The sequence below is a fragment of the Pseudorasbora parva genome, chromosome 10, assembly GCF_024679245.1.
Source record: "Pseudorasbora parva isolate DD20220531a chromosome 10, ASM2467924v1, whole genome shotgun sequence".
NCBI classification, from domain to species: Eukaryota; Metazoa; Chordata; class Actinopteri; order Cypriniformes; family Gobionidae; genus Pseudorasbora; species Pseudorasbora parva.
The window spans coordinates 5,562,912-5,579,749 of NC_090181.1; the positions used below are offsets into that span (position 1 = coordinate 5,562,912).

The window sequence follows — 16,838 nt, forward strand, 5'->3', positions numbered from 1 at the left end:
TATTTTTGATCTGATCGATCAAAATGCATCTACCCTTGAGATATGAAGGATACAATACTACTAAGTAGGTACTTAAGATTAACATGAGAGTAAATTGAATTAAATTCGGATACTTTTTTACCTTTCCTCAAGTCAATTCTTGACTAGATACTTTTGACTCGTAATTGAGTAACTTTATGATGCATGCTTTAATTTTCTCTGTTAATTTTTATAGCCTAGTCCCATATGTCTTTCTGTTAGTCAGGCACCTCGACTTCCCAAGGCTGGAGAGACGATACACGGACACAAGTTCTTTATTGGTTTTGGTGGTAAAGGGGCCAATCAGTGTGTCCAAGCTGCACGAATGGGGGCCAAGACTGCCATGGTGTGCAAGGTACCCAATACGGTCTGCTTTTCTCAACATCCTAAATAACTAAACATAGCCTGAAGTACACATAGACACCAAAAAGTTTAGGTTGAGACCGGAGCAATTCATGTATTTCAGCATTTAACCGCAGAAAAGAACCTAACCAAGTAATAAAGCTCTTCATTTTGTCAGTGCAAAGACCCCAATCAATACCGAAGCGTATGCAGTGTGTAAAAATAGACTCCTATGCTTTCAGAAACATTCAAAGAGAGATCACACTTCAAAGACAGAAGGCCAGGTAGTGAAGGGTCTCCGCTTCTGGGGCTTAGGACCCCATCCTTGGCATGTCTTTACCAGTGTGGGATAAAAGCAGACCCAGCTGGGAAAAAAGGAACCCTTTTGCCCTCTACCTCAACATTGAATGTCTCATAGAGAGGAGGAGAAAGAGAGAGAGGGGGAGATTAAAGTTGCATTTGTAGAGCGGAGGCGTTTGTTTGGGGATGCTATATCTGGAAGGCTTGGCCTGATATAGCAATGCAGAACTTTGGCCGGTCAGTTTGAAAATATATCATCTCAAGTTCTGCTTTTCATCTTTGGTTGCTTTTTCTCCTCAGGTCGGCAGAGACGTTTTTGGGAACGACTACATTCAAAATTTCAAAAATAATGGCATATCGACTGGTAATGGCCAAACAGTGCTTTCACATCTGATAAAAATCATAAAATGTTTTTTTTTACTCATTTAAAATTCTATGTTCATAATATGAATCATTCGTAAGGATTAATTTTGTTACGTCCTCTATGATGACAGCTATTCTTATCAAGTCATTATTACTGTAGCAGCCGATGTAGATATATCAGATATTGATTATGCTGTCAGAACAAACAGATCTGCAAAGGAAGAACAAATACAAAATATGAACATATTTTGCAGTTTATTTGTGTTCCTGAAATGCCCTGTAGTACATTTTGTAATACAAAAATGGCATGATTCAAAATATACTGTACCTTATTTAGCTTATTTATATTTTACTAGTAAATTGTAGTTTAGCTTATTACATTTTGTGCTGGATTGATAAACTGTGTTACTTACACTATATTGCCAAAAAGTATTGGGACACCCCTCTAAATCATTGAGTTCAGGTGTTCAATCACTCCATGGCCACAGGTGTATAAATCAAGCACTAGGCATGCAGACGCTTCTACAGACATTAGTGAAAGAATGGATCGCTTTTAGGAGGTCAGTGAATTTAAGCATGGTACCGTGATAGGTTGCCATCTGTGCAAAAAGTCAATTTGTGAAATATCCTCACTACTAAATATTCTACGGTCAACTGTTATAACAGCTCTTAGGCCGTGTGTCCACCAAAGTGATTTTTCACGCTGCTGGCTGGCGTTTTTCAATGAGAGCGCCGCGTTTTTAGAACGCCTGGAACGCAACGAGGCGCTGAGCGAGTATTTCACGCTCACGCGCTGAGCGCTCAGCGTTTTTAACTGGTCGCCGAGAGTTGAAGAATGTTCAGCTTTGAGTAAAACGCAGCACTCATCACTGTCACTCTTCACCCAGCCGTCCAATCACAGTGGAGGAGGGGCGGGACAAACACAACACAGACCAACTGCCACATTCTGCGTGTCGTCATCAGAAAAAAACAAGCAATAATAACGGAGCAAAATGATTTAAAAGCCAGCGCAAATACTTTACATTGGATCTGCAGTTTTATATAGAATCAATACAGAAACAAGCTACCTGTGAAATTAGTAAGACTTCCGCGGATTTTCCGTATAATAACAAGCAAAGAGTCTCAACTAAAGAAAAAAAACCGCTGCCTGCCAAAACGCTCTCAAGCGCTCACAGCGAGGCGTTTTCAGCTGAGTGCCTAGCGCTTTCTGCTGGCTAAAAACGCTTTGGTGGACACACGGCCTTAATGCTTCAGCATACCAAGACATTTGGGACAATTTCATGCTCCCAACTTTGTGGGAACAGTTTGGGCATAGAACAGCTTTGGGATGAATTAGAGCAGAGACTGAGAGCCAGGCCTTCTCGACCAACATCAGTGCCTGACCTCACCAATGCGCTTCTAGAAGAATCATCCAAAATTACCATAAACACACTCCTAAACCTTGAGGAAAGCCTTCCCAGAAGAGCTGAAGCTGTTAGAGCTGCAACGGGTGGGACGACTCCATATTAAACCCTACGGATTAACAATGGGATGTCATTAAAGTTCATGTGAATGTAAAGGTAGGCGTCCCGAAACTTTTGGCAATAGAGTGTATTTAAACTGTTGTTTATCTGTTAATTGATATTTCTTTATTATTATCAGCAAGCTTATTTGGCAAGCTAAAATTTTGCTATTACAAAATTCTGCAATTTTATAATAGCTTCCCCAACACTGTTTGTAAGTATGCATATGTACTGCCTCTATTATCATAATGTATAAACACTGTAAAAGATTATATAAGGATTTGTTCAGGTCAGTTTTGTTTACTGTTAGCTATTTAGGTTACCCCCCACCCCCCTCTCTCTTTTAGCCTATGTGGAACAGACTGAAAATGCTGCGACTGGAGCTGCCTCTATCATCGTAAATGACACAGGTAAAATTTTAATTGGTCCGAGTACCGAGCCTTGCTGCACCCCAGAGTTTTAAAAGCCCCGAAAATATCATAAACACCGCTAAGTACTCTTCTGAATGAGACATAAATGGGTGAGAAGCTCTCTAACTGTGTCCATCTCGCCTACACAGGGTAATTTTAGACCCAGTTTAATGTAGCACTACTCAGACTTAAAGGTGACATAACCAGCCTGCCTCTGAATGTAAGGCCTGCTGCATTGTAAATGTCATGGTTTAGTGATCCAGCTATGCCTTGTGGCACTACAGGAAGGGCTCTGATTGGCGTCATGATCACCATAACAACCTACTTTCAGTGTCCCAGCTTCCTGTGTGAATATCACAGCGATGTGAATTTGAACGGCTATCTCGCAAGCTTACAAGGAAGCTGAAATGAGGAAAACACTGATAATATCTCCTGACGCTGCAGAGTGGTTATTTTGAACACTTATGCCAGCTCTTCATTTGTGTCTGTCTGATTGTTGTGCAATAAGAATTTCGTACATTTCTGGGTGTGTAATTCGTCTCCCATATCCATGGCCCTAAAACATATCTGTAGACTTAAACCACACATAAAAATGCACAAATTTCATTGCATTAGATGAAAACATGTTCAGACAGAAAAAAAGTTCCCAAGGTCATTTTAGTCCATCACAACTTAGTTTAATATCCAATGGCATTCATATATTTTTAAGTGTGACTTAAACTAATCAGGCATAACATTATGACCACTGACAAGTGAAGTGAATAACACAGATTATATCTTCATCACTGCACCTGTTAGTGGGTGGGATATATTAGGCAGCAAGTGAACATTTTGTCCTCAAAGTTGATCTGTTAGAAGCAGGAAAAATGGGCAAGCGTAAGGATTTGAGTAAGTTTAACAAGAGCCAAATTGTGACCGCTAGACGACTGGGTCAGAGCATCTCCAAAACTGCAGCTCTTGTGGGCTGTTCCCGGTCTGCAGTGGTCAGTATCTATCAAAAGTGCTCCAAGTTTTTTGCTGTTTTGGAAGCAAAAAGGGGACCGACACAATATTAGGAAGGTGATCATTATGCCTGATATGTCTGAATAGTTTTTAGAGTCTGTATATTCCTATGATGTGACCTTTAATTACGTACATTAATGCATTCTTTGAAAATGTGAATTTGTAAATACATTTTAGTCTAATTAACAGCAATGTTTCCTTAAAGGTTTATAAGCATCTTGTGTTCACATATTGTATTGCCAGGGGAGAATGCCATAGTGATTGTGGCTGGTGCTAATATGCTTCTGGGGCAAGAGGAGCTACAGCGGGCACAGTCTGCCATAATAAATGCCAAGGTGCTTGTTTGCCAGCTTGAGATCAACCCAGATGCATCACTGCAGGCCTTGAGAATGGCCAAACAGAACCACGGTCAGTCACGCATCTTTGCTTCATATCTCAATGTACTTGACTGTCTCACCTCAATTCCTGTTCTTAAAGGTCCCGTGCTTCGCGTGTTTTTGAAGCTTTGATTATGTTTACAGTGTGCAATATAACATGAGTTCATGTTTCGCGTGTAAAAAAAACAACTGTATTTTTCACACAATTGACTTATCTGTACAGCGCTGTTTGCTCTGTCCTAAAAACGGCCTGATGATTTCCTTGTTCTATGAAGTCTCTCCTTCAGAAACACGTAACGAGTTCTGATTGGGCCAGCGCTTCCCGTGTTGTGATTGGACAGCAGCTTAGCGCACTTTGTCCGGAAAGGTCCCGCCTCTTACCATAACGGGGCGATGCAAGCACTGAATGCGCGCACGTCTCCACGTGGGAGAGCAACGAGACCACGGCCCCTATTTTGCGTGTTCTTGTGGGCTGAGGGTTAGTCAACAAGCGGTTCTAGTGACGTCATTACATCCCTGCACTTCCTGCTGTAGTCCAAACCGGCCGTTCGCTGTAGGCTTTGAAACTTCTGTTAAATAAAATATCTCGCTTGGCATTGAACTTTGAGCTTTATAATTTTACAGGTATTATTTATGCTCTAACAGCAACATTACACACTAACTAAAGTTTGAAAGATGGAATCGCAAAAAACGGGACCTTTAATTAGCCAAGTTTCTATCCAAGTATTTTTTGTAATCAGCAAAGGGAACATATAAAGCTGTCATCCAATTGACTCACCGCCACCGATAAAATGGTGTGTGTAATGACGTCATCCCTAAAAAAATGCATTGTTGTGTCACAAAACTGCAGTTAAGCCAGACGTGGTTTGACGTGGCCGAGAATGCATGTGTTTGATCCTTCAAACCAAATAAATGATTAATTCTGGGTTTCAATAACATCAAATCGATCAAAAACATAAAATCGCTAGGTGTTTTTCTCTCTCAGAGACAGATGCAGCTGTAACCTAAACTTTTTATTTGTGTAGCCATATGTTTATCTTTTTTAAATTGTCTATAGAGCTGCCGATATAAATCTAAAATTCATAGAGCTTTTTGGAGCTTATCTTATTTTTTTCTGATTTGTTTGAGATACAGTTATATTAGATATTAATAAACTCTTTTGTATTGTATATAATTAACCAGTGTCATGTTTGTGAGTTTCCTTTGTCAAGATGCCAGATCCCGCCCATGAAATCGTCATTTTACGGCATTCTTTTTATTTATTCAGATACAGGCGTAATTTTGTTTATTTTTTTACCTTTCTTTTCGTCTGTATTGGAAACTGCAATAGCCTTCCTTCATTTGGCAGACATCACATTTTCATTTTTCACGAGCTGCAGAGATTTTTAAGGCACTATATTTTCCTCATCCATTTTGAAACATAACTTTATTCTATATTATTACATTTTATACTTAAAATAATTGTATTATCAAGTGTCATGTTTTTGTACTTTGTTATAAAGTCTATATTTAGATCAATGTTAGCTATATGCAGTTAGCTATTAGGCATATTTTTCTGATGAACTTTTATTAGATATAGATTTGATGTATTAGACAAAATTACAAAAAATAAAGATGAATGACCAATGACCAAGAGTAATAAAATAATTGAATATACATTTTAATACTATTAATATAATGGATTTAATGCGACTTTGAACTACAGAGAAATGGCTCTTTAACGGGAGCACGCCACAAACGCGGATGTTGTATAGGCTAATTCAAATTTGTGGTAAAGCCCTTTTTTTCGACAAAAATTCTTTCCGAACAAGTTTTTCGTGACATTTGATGGATCGACATAGAATTTATACGGAAAAAGATTGTGTCGTCATTTCCGTCAGCTATATCGGTAAACATTTTGATGCGCTAAACTTTTTTTTGCACAAAAATCCTTGAATATATTTATTGGCTATTACCTGGCTATTGTTTCAAAGGATCTTTACTTGGTCTTCCCCTTGACTACGGCCTTTCATAAAATGACTTGTTGTGCCACACTGTTGAGTTCCTATCTTTGTATAATCGCCAAATGGAGTGCTAGCATAATCGTTCATCAACAATAGTTTATTTCCTTTTCACTCCCACTTTCTACAAACTATTTTTAGCTTCTTGTACCCAATGATTGGTGAGAGTAAAGCACGACTTTGCCCTCCTGTGGAAAATAACACAACCGGCTGTGTCTCAGATATCATTAGCACCTTGTATGTTCAGGTCCCCGCTGATCAGAGACGCCGTGTATCCTTGTCAGGGAGATGCACAATGATTCAACGAGCTTATTCCACAGATGGATGACACAGATGGATACCCCCCCTCCCCAACACACCCCGATATTCACATTCACCACCTCAGAACTTCCCAGATACATGCTGTTTAGCCCGTTAGCGGGCCATATTAAGTGTTAAGAGACAGGCCATTAGCCCAGATTATGCGCCTATCACTTGGGATGAATTCATCAGACAATGACGTGCGCAAATAGCACTTAGCCGGAGCTCAAGGCTTGGATTACGCACATGCCACCCCCACAGGCTCACTGGAGAAGAATCCGAGAACTGTTTTCCTAACCACGTTTCATAAATAAATGAATATAAGGGCCATCTAGCTTTGACTCTCTCCTCAACTGTAGTTCATTTCGGTTAACTTCAAAGCTGATATGTAGCTAATGTGTAATTTCATACTTTAGATCTGCGTTTGATCACTCTAGTGTGAATTTAGCTCACATTCAACTTGTGTTTCTGTTGTTTTTCATTTGGAGCTTTTTAAAGCATCTCTGAAGCGTGAGGTTTCGCATGACTCATTCATTCATCTCATGCACTCGTTAGTATCGCGGTTTATTTTCCCTTGTTATTTCCCTCCTCTTCCATATTACGTTGTCCACTTCACAAGTGCATATTGATTTCTCTCTAGATCACTCGAGGAAACTAGAGGCTTCCTAAAACTCTCACTTTGATTAAAGAGACAGTTCACCCAGAAAAATACATTTCTGTCATCAGACAGCAAAGCTCCAACAAGGACACACACACACACATGTTGGTCTATGTGGTTTACAGGGACTCTTCATAGGCGTAATGGTTTTTATACCGTACAAACCGTATTTTCTATCCCCTTACACTGCCCCTGCCCCTAAACCTACCCATCACAGGAAACATTCTGCATTTTTACTTTCTCAAAAAACATAATTTAGTATGTTTTTTAAGCTATTTGAAATATGAGGACATTTGATATGTCCTCATAAACCACATTTATAGTGTAATACCAGTGTAATACCCATGTAGTTATACAAATTTGTGTCCTCATAAACCACATAAACAGGCTCACACACACACACACACACACACACACACACACACACACACACACACACACACACACACACACACACACACACACACACACACACACACACACACACTCATTAATTACTCGCTCCATGTCGTTCTAAACTCATCAGTCCTGTATACCCATTCGTTCACCTTTAGAACACAAATGAAGGTCTTTTTTTATGAAACCTGAGAGCTTTTTGTCCCTCCATTGGCAGCTACACAAATACCAATAAGTTCATAACGTGATTGTGAAACTAATCCAGATGAATTGAGCAGTTTAGTCCACATTTTCTGAACAGACACAATCGTTTTATTTGATGAACAGATTGAATTTAGGTTTTTATTCACATATAAACATCATCAACTTACACATTAGTTGTGATAAACAGAAGCTCAAGCAGGTTCCCTTGACGTGCGAGAACCAATGGGGTTCATTCTCGTGTTATGCAGCACGTTTGAGCTTCAGCGAGAACCAATGGGGTTCATTCTCGTGTTACGCAGCACGTTTGAGCTTCAGCGAGAACCAATGAGGTTCATTCTCGTGTTACTCAACACGTTTGAGCTCCAGCGAGAACCAATGAGGTTAATTCTCGTGTTACGCAGCACGTTTGAGCTCCAGCGAGAACCAATGAGGTTAATTCTCGTGTTACGCAGCACGTTTGAGCTTCAGCGAGAACCAATGAGGTTCATTCTCGTGTTACGTAACACGTTTGAGCTCCAGCGAGAACCAATGAGGTTCATTCTCGTGTTACGCAGCACGTTTGAGCTTCAGCGAGAACCAATGAGGTTCTTTCTCGTGTTACGCAGCACGTTTGAGCTTCAGCGAGAACCAATGAGGTTCATTCTCGTGTTACGCAACACGTTTGAGCTCCAGCGAGAACCAATGAGGTTCTTTCTCGTGTTACGCAGCACGTTTGAGCTCCAGCGAGAACCAATGAGGTTAATTCTCGTGTTACGCAGCACGTTTGAGCTTCAGCGAGAACCAATGAGGTTCATTCTCGTGTTACGCAGCACGTCTGAGCTTCAGCGAGAACCAATGAGGTTCATTCTCGTGTTACGCAGCACGTTTGAGCTTCAGCGAGAACCAATGAGGTTAATTCTCGTGTTATGCAGCACGTTTGAGCTCCAGCAAGAACCAATGAGGTTCATTCTCACTGATGAAAGTTTATATGTGAATAAAAGACTAAATTCAGCGATCAAGCCTCCTCATTTGAACTAAACTGCTCAATTCATATGTATCAGTTTCACAATCTCTTTATGAACTTTCTGAAGCATCAATGTGGTAGTTGTATTGTATGTGATTGACCATGTGATCATCTGCAAGGATCCGTCGGTTAAAATATATTTTTAAATGCAGCTTCAGTATCCAAATACTTTTTGGGTCCAATAAAGTAGAAACTAATCTAAGGTTCCCAAAATGTCTTTGTGCATATTAGATTATGGGTCGTATTTAGCATAAATTCATAAGCAGCAACAGAAAAGATCATTCTTATAGTAAGGACCATGTTCAAACCTGGGAGAAATTATTCAGCAGAAGGGCTCCTTTATGATGTATTAAATGTTCCCACCTCTTAAATTGCATTGTTTACTAAGCTCACTAGTGAGAAATCCCCTCAGCGACAGGAAGTAAGGAGATAGTGCCTCGGTTACAGTCACTTCCTCTGCGGGTAAGTTTTACAGAACACTTTAAGTTTAGGACAGAGAGAAAGAAAGAGATAAAGGGAACTATTAGGCAACTTATGACGTTTTTATGAAAACATGGCTGTGCTGAGAAAGGAGCAAAGTTTGCTTATATCAAATCAAACGAATGAAAATAGTTCAAAGGGCCAGTTTCATACTGACTGCTGTCTGACGTGAACTGCGGTGTGTCAGTGTGTGTGACGGAGCTGTGTCTGCCTGCACACTAATACATTTTAACGCATAACAATAATTTGACATCATAGAAATTCTTGACCTTGGTCTTTACATTTTTACCTGTGGTTTTTGCATTTCTCCTTTATCTAAGAACAAAATGTTCTTATATGAACTAATGTGTAATATTTTTTTTATATTTCTTACAGTGAAGACCATTTTTAATCCAGCTCCTGCTATCGCAGACCTGCATTCTGATTTCTACAAAGCATCGGATGTTTTCTGCTGCAATGAGTCTGAGGTAAAGACAATATCAGTCATTTTACATAAAGAAAAATACCACATAAACAAATGGACTTTTTCAGTTTGCTTCACATTGGTATGGGTCAGGGGTCCCCAAACTCTATCCTGGAGGGCCGCTGTCCTGCAGAGTTTAGCTCCAACCCCAATCAAACACACCTGAACCAGCTAATCAATGTCTTACGAGGTCCTATAAAGACATTGATTAGCTGGTTCAGGTGTGTTTGATTGGGGTTGGAGCTAATCTCTGCAGGAGAGCGGCCCTCCAGGACCGAGTTTGTGGACCCCTGCTATGGGTGATTGCCAGACTATCCCGACTTTAATGCCAGTTTTAATGTAAATATTTAGTGAAAAATGTATAAATTCTACAATAAGTTATTCAAAATTTATCACAATAAATAGAATATAAAGTGATAAAATTCTATTAAAGGTGATTATGAGAAGTTTATTCTAATTTATGTTGGTGCAGGATGATGGTTTTCCCCTCTTTCTATCAGTCTTTTTACTTTATGTGGCTGTTTTGCATCATGCTTAACTCTCTATAACGTTTTAAACTGGTAAATTCTCAATAGAATTAAAATGGGTTGCACATTTTACTATCAGTGTTGGGATAGGAATAGCTATCACTCTTTTGGCGTGCACTGGTGAACACGTGCAGAGTATACAGTGACTCTTGCGCCACTTATGCACAATTTCATAAGGCAGAGAGTTGGTCTGTTCAGTTTGTACAAGAACTACTAGAGCTCAGAATGCGCAATGTACACTGATCAGACATTACATAACTAATACTGTCTTGGTCCCCCTTTTGCTGCCAAGACAGTAAATTTGAGCTCCAGCAGCTCGTCTATTTGATCAGACCACACGAGCCAGCCGTCACTCCCCACGTGCATCAATGACCCTGTGGCCGGTTCTCCACTGTTCCTTCCTTGGAGCACTTTTGATAGATACTGACCACTGCAGACCGGGAACAGCCCACAAGAGCTGCAGTTCTGGAGATGCTCTGACCCAGTCGTCTAGCCGTCACAATTTGGCCCTTGTCAAACTCGCTCAAATCCTTACGCTTGCCCATTTCTCCTGCTTCTAACACATCAACTTTGAGGACAAAATGTTCATTGGCTGCCTTTGCGTTGATATTATATGTTCAGAATGATTTTTTTTTGTGTGCTGCTTTGTGTTTGTTAGTGTATTGCATTTTTAGACCATAAAATAAGTAATAAGCTGAACATACGCAGGTACAAATTCAAGCTGACATGAACTTTTAACCCAAATTGCAAGTCTCCTTAAACCTGTGGAGCCAATTTTGCCTGTAGGTTTTCAGGTTTGTTAAAGCAGGTTACTAGGGTAAAGCAACAGCTCAGTTATCTTGCCTGGTCATGACCTGCATACTAGAAACAAAATACAACATCTTTAAAAGTCACCTACCTGCCAAGTGCAAGAAATTACGAGGCTGACTGCTGTGTCTTACAGTAACTGTTATGTTTGGGGCCGCCCTCTTTCACATCGTGACAGGGCAAGATGACAGACAAGGGCTTGGATTGATGGGAAACAGTAAAGTTAAAGCAGCAACGACCAGGCAGGCAGATGCACAGATGGTGTGTCAGTCTGGCCTGGGGCGAAAGCTCCAGCGTGACTGAGAGTTTGAACCAGAGGGCTCCGTCAGGGCAGCTTTGATGTGGCTGGGAGGTTGGAGGGGGAAAAATGTACAGGTGGGACTTAAAAGTGAGAGCCCTCAATACAAATCAACCCCTTATATTCAGCCTTCGTCCCAGCGCACGCATTCGCGAACATGCTTGGCTCTCACCCGCCGACTTCAGTTGCGAGAGTGAACGATGAATCATCGGCAGTTTACAGAAGCAGATAACCACACATTGATGAGTAATGTGTGCGCTTTTCTGTTTTGGCAGTCAGCTAGGAAAGATTGATGGCAAAGCTTAAAGTACACAAATACAAAGGGGATGCTTATTGCCCTGATCTTTCAGTACGATCTCCGCTCATTTGGTGGGCCTGAGTGGGGGTTATTTTTCACACCTGCTGTACCTAAGAACTGAAAATGCCAACACTGCACTTTGATCAGTTTGATCTCGGGCTTTACACACTTATTCATACCCTCTGCTATTGATGAGCCACACAAAGGTTGGTGACATTAGAGAACTCTGCAGTTACGTTAGCACAATTTTGTTAAAAAGTCCACAGCACGCACAAAAGTCACTTTCAAACCAAGCAGCTGTTGGACAGCGCAGCAAATTCAAAAAAATCTGTATCGCATCACACGAAACTCCTGATCCTTTAGGAATGTCTGGATTTCGCCCACTTTATCACATAGAGGTAAACAATACAGGACTGGTTTCACAGACTGGTCTCAGATTAAGCCAGGATTAGGACATACAAGTAGCTTTATAAACATGCCTTAGAAAAAAAACATTCCTGGTGTGCAGCTTGAGACAAAACAATGGCACTGACACAGTGGTGATTTCTTTAAAGGGGGGGGTGAAACACTCAGTTTCAGTCAGTGTCATGTCAATCTTGAGTACCTATAGAGTAGCATTGCATCCTGCATATCTCCGAAAAGTCTTTATTTTTTTAATAATTATATAAGAAAGATGCGCTGTTCCGAGTCTTTCCGAAAAAAGCCGAGCGGGTGGGGGCGTGTCGTGTGAGCGGAGCTAAATAATGACGTGTGCAGCAGCGCGCTGTGTGTTGAGTTGAGTGCGTCATCCCTAACAGCGGGAAAAAAACTTTATTCAAAATAAAAATATGGCTTTTAATCAGATACAGCCATACATCTATGATCCGGAATCAGACCCAGAGGCTGCAGTTGAACAGGAGCAGCAGCAAAAACGACTAGAGCAGGACGTCTGTATGTGGTAAGTTACAAGTTATACACTAACTATATAATATGCTTAGCGGCTTGTGTTATTTACATATTTATACTTGAATTATATCGTCGTATTTTTGTCTTTGAAGGTGTACATGTGGGAAGTGCAGTTGTGCACGTGTGTTTGTGTGTTTACGCGTGGTTTGTGTAGACAGTAAGCGGACTAAAAAAAACACAGACATTTGAAGCAGTCTCACTCACCCTTCTAACGTTGGGACTGCTCCATCCTTCAGCATTAGGCGATTGGGAAAATCCGGCGTCGAGCTGGGCCTTGTTTATGAAACAGTCGGCACCGAAATGCAGCGAACAGATATAAACATTCGCGCAACTCAGTTGCTGATCCGGAAAAGCAAATTACATCCACTGTTGCCTTACCGCGGGGTTTTGGGGAATCTGTGCAGGACTGTCTTGGTCTGGCAACCAAAAACGCACTTTTTTGGTGACATTGTTATGTGCACATCACCTGTCCAGCATCCTACAAGCCAGCGCTTTGATGGGCGTAGGCTGTTGCTTTCGCTCTCTCCCTCGCTCTCTCTCACGCGCTTCCGGTAGAATTGTCCGTAAGGCCCATACAAGGAAATTCCGCCCCCATTAACGTCAAAGGGGACGCATGATCTCAAAAAACTTGCCGAAACTTATGACTAACCGGAAGTAGTATTTTTGACAAAGAAATACTCCCATCAAACGTCCACCTTAACTTTTGAAACTTTGTCTATGTTTAGTATGGGATTCCAAGTCTTTAACAGTGTAAAAAGATCAGTATGCATGAAACAGCATTTCACCCCCCCTTTAAGACTGCAAGGGAAGCTCGGCTTCCCTTATAATGTCACAAAATTAATGGTCAAATATGTACTATTGTATTAACATTTTATTGACTAAAAATGCGTTAGAAAACGTTCATCTCAAAGAAGAGTTCGTTCAGAATCAGTTACATATAGCAGGTCGGCTGACTCGATATATTTCTCATACATTCCCGCAGCATCACAGTGCATTTCCCTATTGAAGCCCAGCGTCCGTTGACTTCAATGGGGCTGCTTTGAACGTTTTTTTTCAGCGCTTAGAAACTAGACGGTCATTGGATAAACGCTGCGATTATGTCCCGCCCACGGACGCTCAGCGTCTCTGGGGGTGAATGGGGAGTGGGCTGGCCCGGACTCCGAGCTTCTGCGTGATGATTGGAGGGTCTGTCCGAAAGACTGCATCTCCTTTTGACTGACAGCGATTCTGTACTATAAGGAATCACTGAAGCTAGCCCATTCGCGCTCAGTCCCATCGCGGTTTTCTCAAGTTCAGTCGAAATAAAAACTGCTGCAACCTATTTCTTTGATATTTGCTTGGCGAAATTGCTTGATTTTCATCATACATTTCATACAATTATACACCACATTCCTTGTTTCAGTTTTACAGAGTTTAATTTTTTTTATAGCTCTGCTGTCCATTGACAGACCATTTTCTTGAAAAGGAACGTAGGGCAGAATTTACTTTTAAATAAATAGACAATTTTATGATGATGTAGGCCGAAAATGAGCTTCCCCTCTCTGACAGACCAGTAGCCGCCACTGCACTGACATATTTCAAGTTGCTTTCATATTTCAAGTCTCAAACATGCATTTCAGTCTGGGATAAGATTAAGCCTTGTCTGTGGAACCAGGGGAAAGAGTGATAAGCCAGAAACTACACAGGTTCATAAATGTCCAGTATGCACAAATGCCTGGTCAATGGCACACACCCATACTATATATAGGATAAACACTCTTGTATTACTGTAGTGGCAGAAAACCTTAGAACTCAAAAGGGCAATGGTGTTTTTATTCCTGGTCTTTAGGCTTTATTTGTTCTTTTTTTTTTTTTTTTTTTTTTTTGAACAATGTTTTATTGTTTTTTAATTATACAAGACTGGTAACAGGGAAACATTTCCAATTTTCAAGTTATTCCCCATCCCAACAATATAACACATCACTCATTCCTCCCATATAGAAATAAACAAGAGTCTCAAACAAGAAACAATCAAAATGCAAGACAGATATCACAAGGTACCCTTATTAGTTATTTTTATTGTTGGTTTCTTATTCGATTGAAATATCTAAGGCCTGGTTTCATGGAAAGGGTTTAGATCAGGGGTCCCCAGACTCGGTCCTGGAGGGCCGCTCTCCTGCAGAGTTTAGCTCCAACCCCAATCAAACACACCTAAACCAGCTAATCAATGCCTTTATAGGACCTCGTAAGACATTGATTAGCTGGTTCATGTGGGTTTGATTGGGGTTGGAACTAAACTCTGCAGGACAGCGGCCCTCCAGGACCGAGTCTGGGGACCCCTGGTTTAGATTAAATCAGGATTAGGAATAGGATTAGGACATTTAAGTACACTGTAAAAAATTATATGTTCAATAAGTTATGACAACATATGTTTTTACATTGTTTTAACTAATCAAAATAAGTTAGTTATACAAGAAGTAACTCATTTTTTAAAGTCAGTTTAACATAATTTAAGTTGAACTAACTTAAACATCCAAGTCGATTGTACTGCAAAAGTTCAAAATTTGCCTTTTTTTTACAGTGTAGCTTTTATAAACGTACCTAGGAACTGGTGTGCATCTTGAGACAAAAAAATGGCACTGAAATATTGTAAGATATCTCAATGTAAGTTGATTGAAGTTAAAACAGCTCGAACATGCATTTAGTCTGGGATTAGATTTAAACCTCATCTGTGGAACCAGTGACAAATGTGAAGTAGAAAACTTTAAGATATCAATCTGCAAAAGCGGTTATGCTCATTTTTGCTCTCTGCTGTGAAGGTATCTTGAGTAAAACGGCTCTATATTTAATGAAGCACATGCAAAAAGACCTGACCCGCAAGTGATGCCACCTGTTTGTATGGAATGTTTGTAACCCACATTATGCACATCTTGAGACACATCTGAGATGTTCAAATAACTTGCCTCACCTCTAAAGAGACTTTTCTTTTCCGCTGACTTCAGCAGTCCCATTTTTTCTGTCTGTTATGTAACGCCTACATTTCATGATTCAAACAGTTCCTGGTGGATAAAAGTCCTGTCCTACATTTTTTTTCTCTTGTTGAATGTCCTGTTTAAAAATAAAATATGTCAGATTACTTAATATCCAGTAAAATGGGTTTTAGAGGCTGTTTTTATGTTGACATGTTATTTAGGTAGTTATCTATGCTGGCAGTTTGTAAATTTTACATTGATTTTCTAGTTAATATTTAATGGGTATTAATAATTAATTAATAATTGACAACAATTTACTACCTCATATATTAATCTAGGTTAAGTAAGGGACTATCCACAGTAAACAATTTTAATACACAACGTGGAGGCAAAGAACCTGATGTTAATTGTTTAATGGAAAGCTAGTCATGGATTATCCTGCTTATACCATGGTAATTTGCCAACATAGACAACTTAAATCTGTTATTGAGGTTTGCAGCACAATATTTGACCGAAAGGGTCAAATTGATGTTATTTTCATCAGTCATGACTCGTTAGATCTCATATTCTGTCTGCTTTAAAGCAGACACAGAGATAAAGTAGTGCGTAAGATTACATTTAATGCATGAATGAATTACTGCATTTATTTGAATTCATTAGAGAGAGAGAGAGAGAGAGAGAGAGAGAGAGAGAGAGAGAGAGAGAGAGAGAGAAAGAGAGAGAGAGAGAGAACTTCATACCTGTGTATGTTCAGCATCTTTCTCGATTAAGAATGAAGCTGTAAGTTACATTACTTCGAAAACAGTGATGTTATCCCCTCGTTGCTTCGAAATATAAGGCAGTGATTCAGTAGCCAAGCTATTTTACAAACCTGATTCCATAAGCTTGGACACTTTACAAATTGTGAATAAAAAGAGAGTGCAATAATTTACAAATCTCATAAACTTATATTTTATTCACAATCGAATATTGATAACAAATGTTGAAAGTGAGACATTTTTGAAATGTCATGCCAAATATTGGCTCATTTTGGATTTCATGAGAGCTACACATTTCAAAAAAAGTTGGGACAGGTAGCAATAAAAGGCCGGAAATGCACATTTAAGGAACAGCTGGAGGACCAAATTGTAACTTATTAGGTCAAATGGCAACATGATTAGGTATAAAAAGAGCCTCTCAGATTGGCAGTGTCTC

At 40.0% G+C, this 16,838-nt stretch overlaps 1 protein-coding gene across 3 annotated transcripts in view; it reads left to right on the forward strand.

Annotated features, from left to right (window-relative positions):
• Nucleotides 1–16,838, forward strand: part of rbks (ribokinase) — a 48,463-nt gene that overhangs the window by 12,293 nt on the left and 19,332 nt on the right. The window contains exons 3-7 of one of the 3 annotated variants that reach the window (XM_067454963.1): nucleotides 241–385; nucleotides 961–1,024; nucleotides 2,873–2,935; nucleotides 4,181–4,345; nucleotides 9,731–9,822. In XM_067454963.1, the coding sequence (XP_067311064.1) occupies nucleotides 241–385; nucleotides 961–1,024; nucleotides 2,873–2,935; nucleotides 4,181–4,345; nucleotides 9,731–9,822 (529 nt within the window). The remainder of the gene's footprint in view (nucleotides 1–240; nucleotides 386–960; nucleotides 1,025–2,872; nucleotides 2,936–4,180; nucleotides 4,346–9,730; nucleotides 9,823–16,838) is intronic. The other 2 variants (XM_067454965.1, XM_067454962.1) reach the window with 2 other exon arrangements.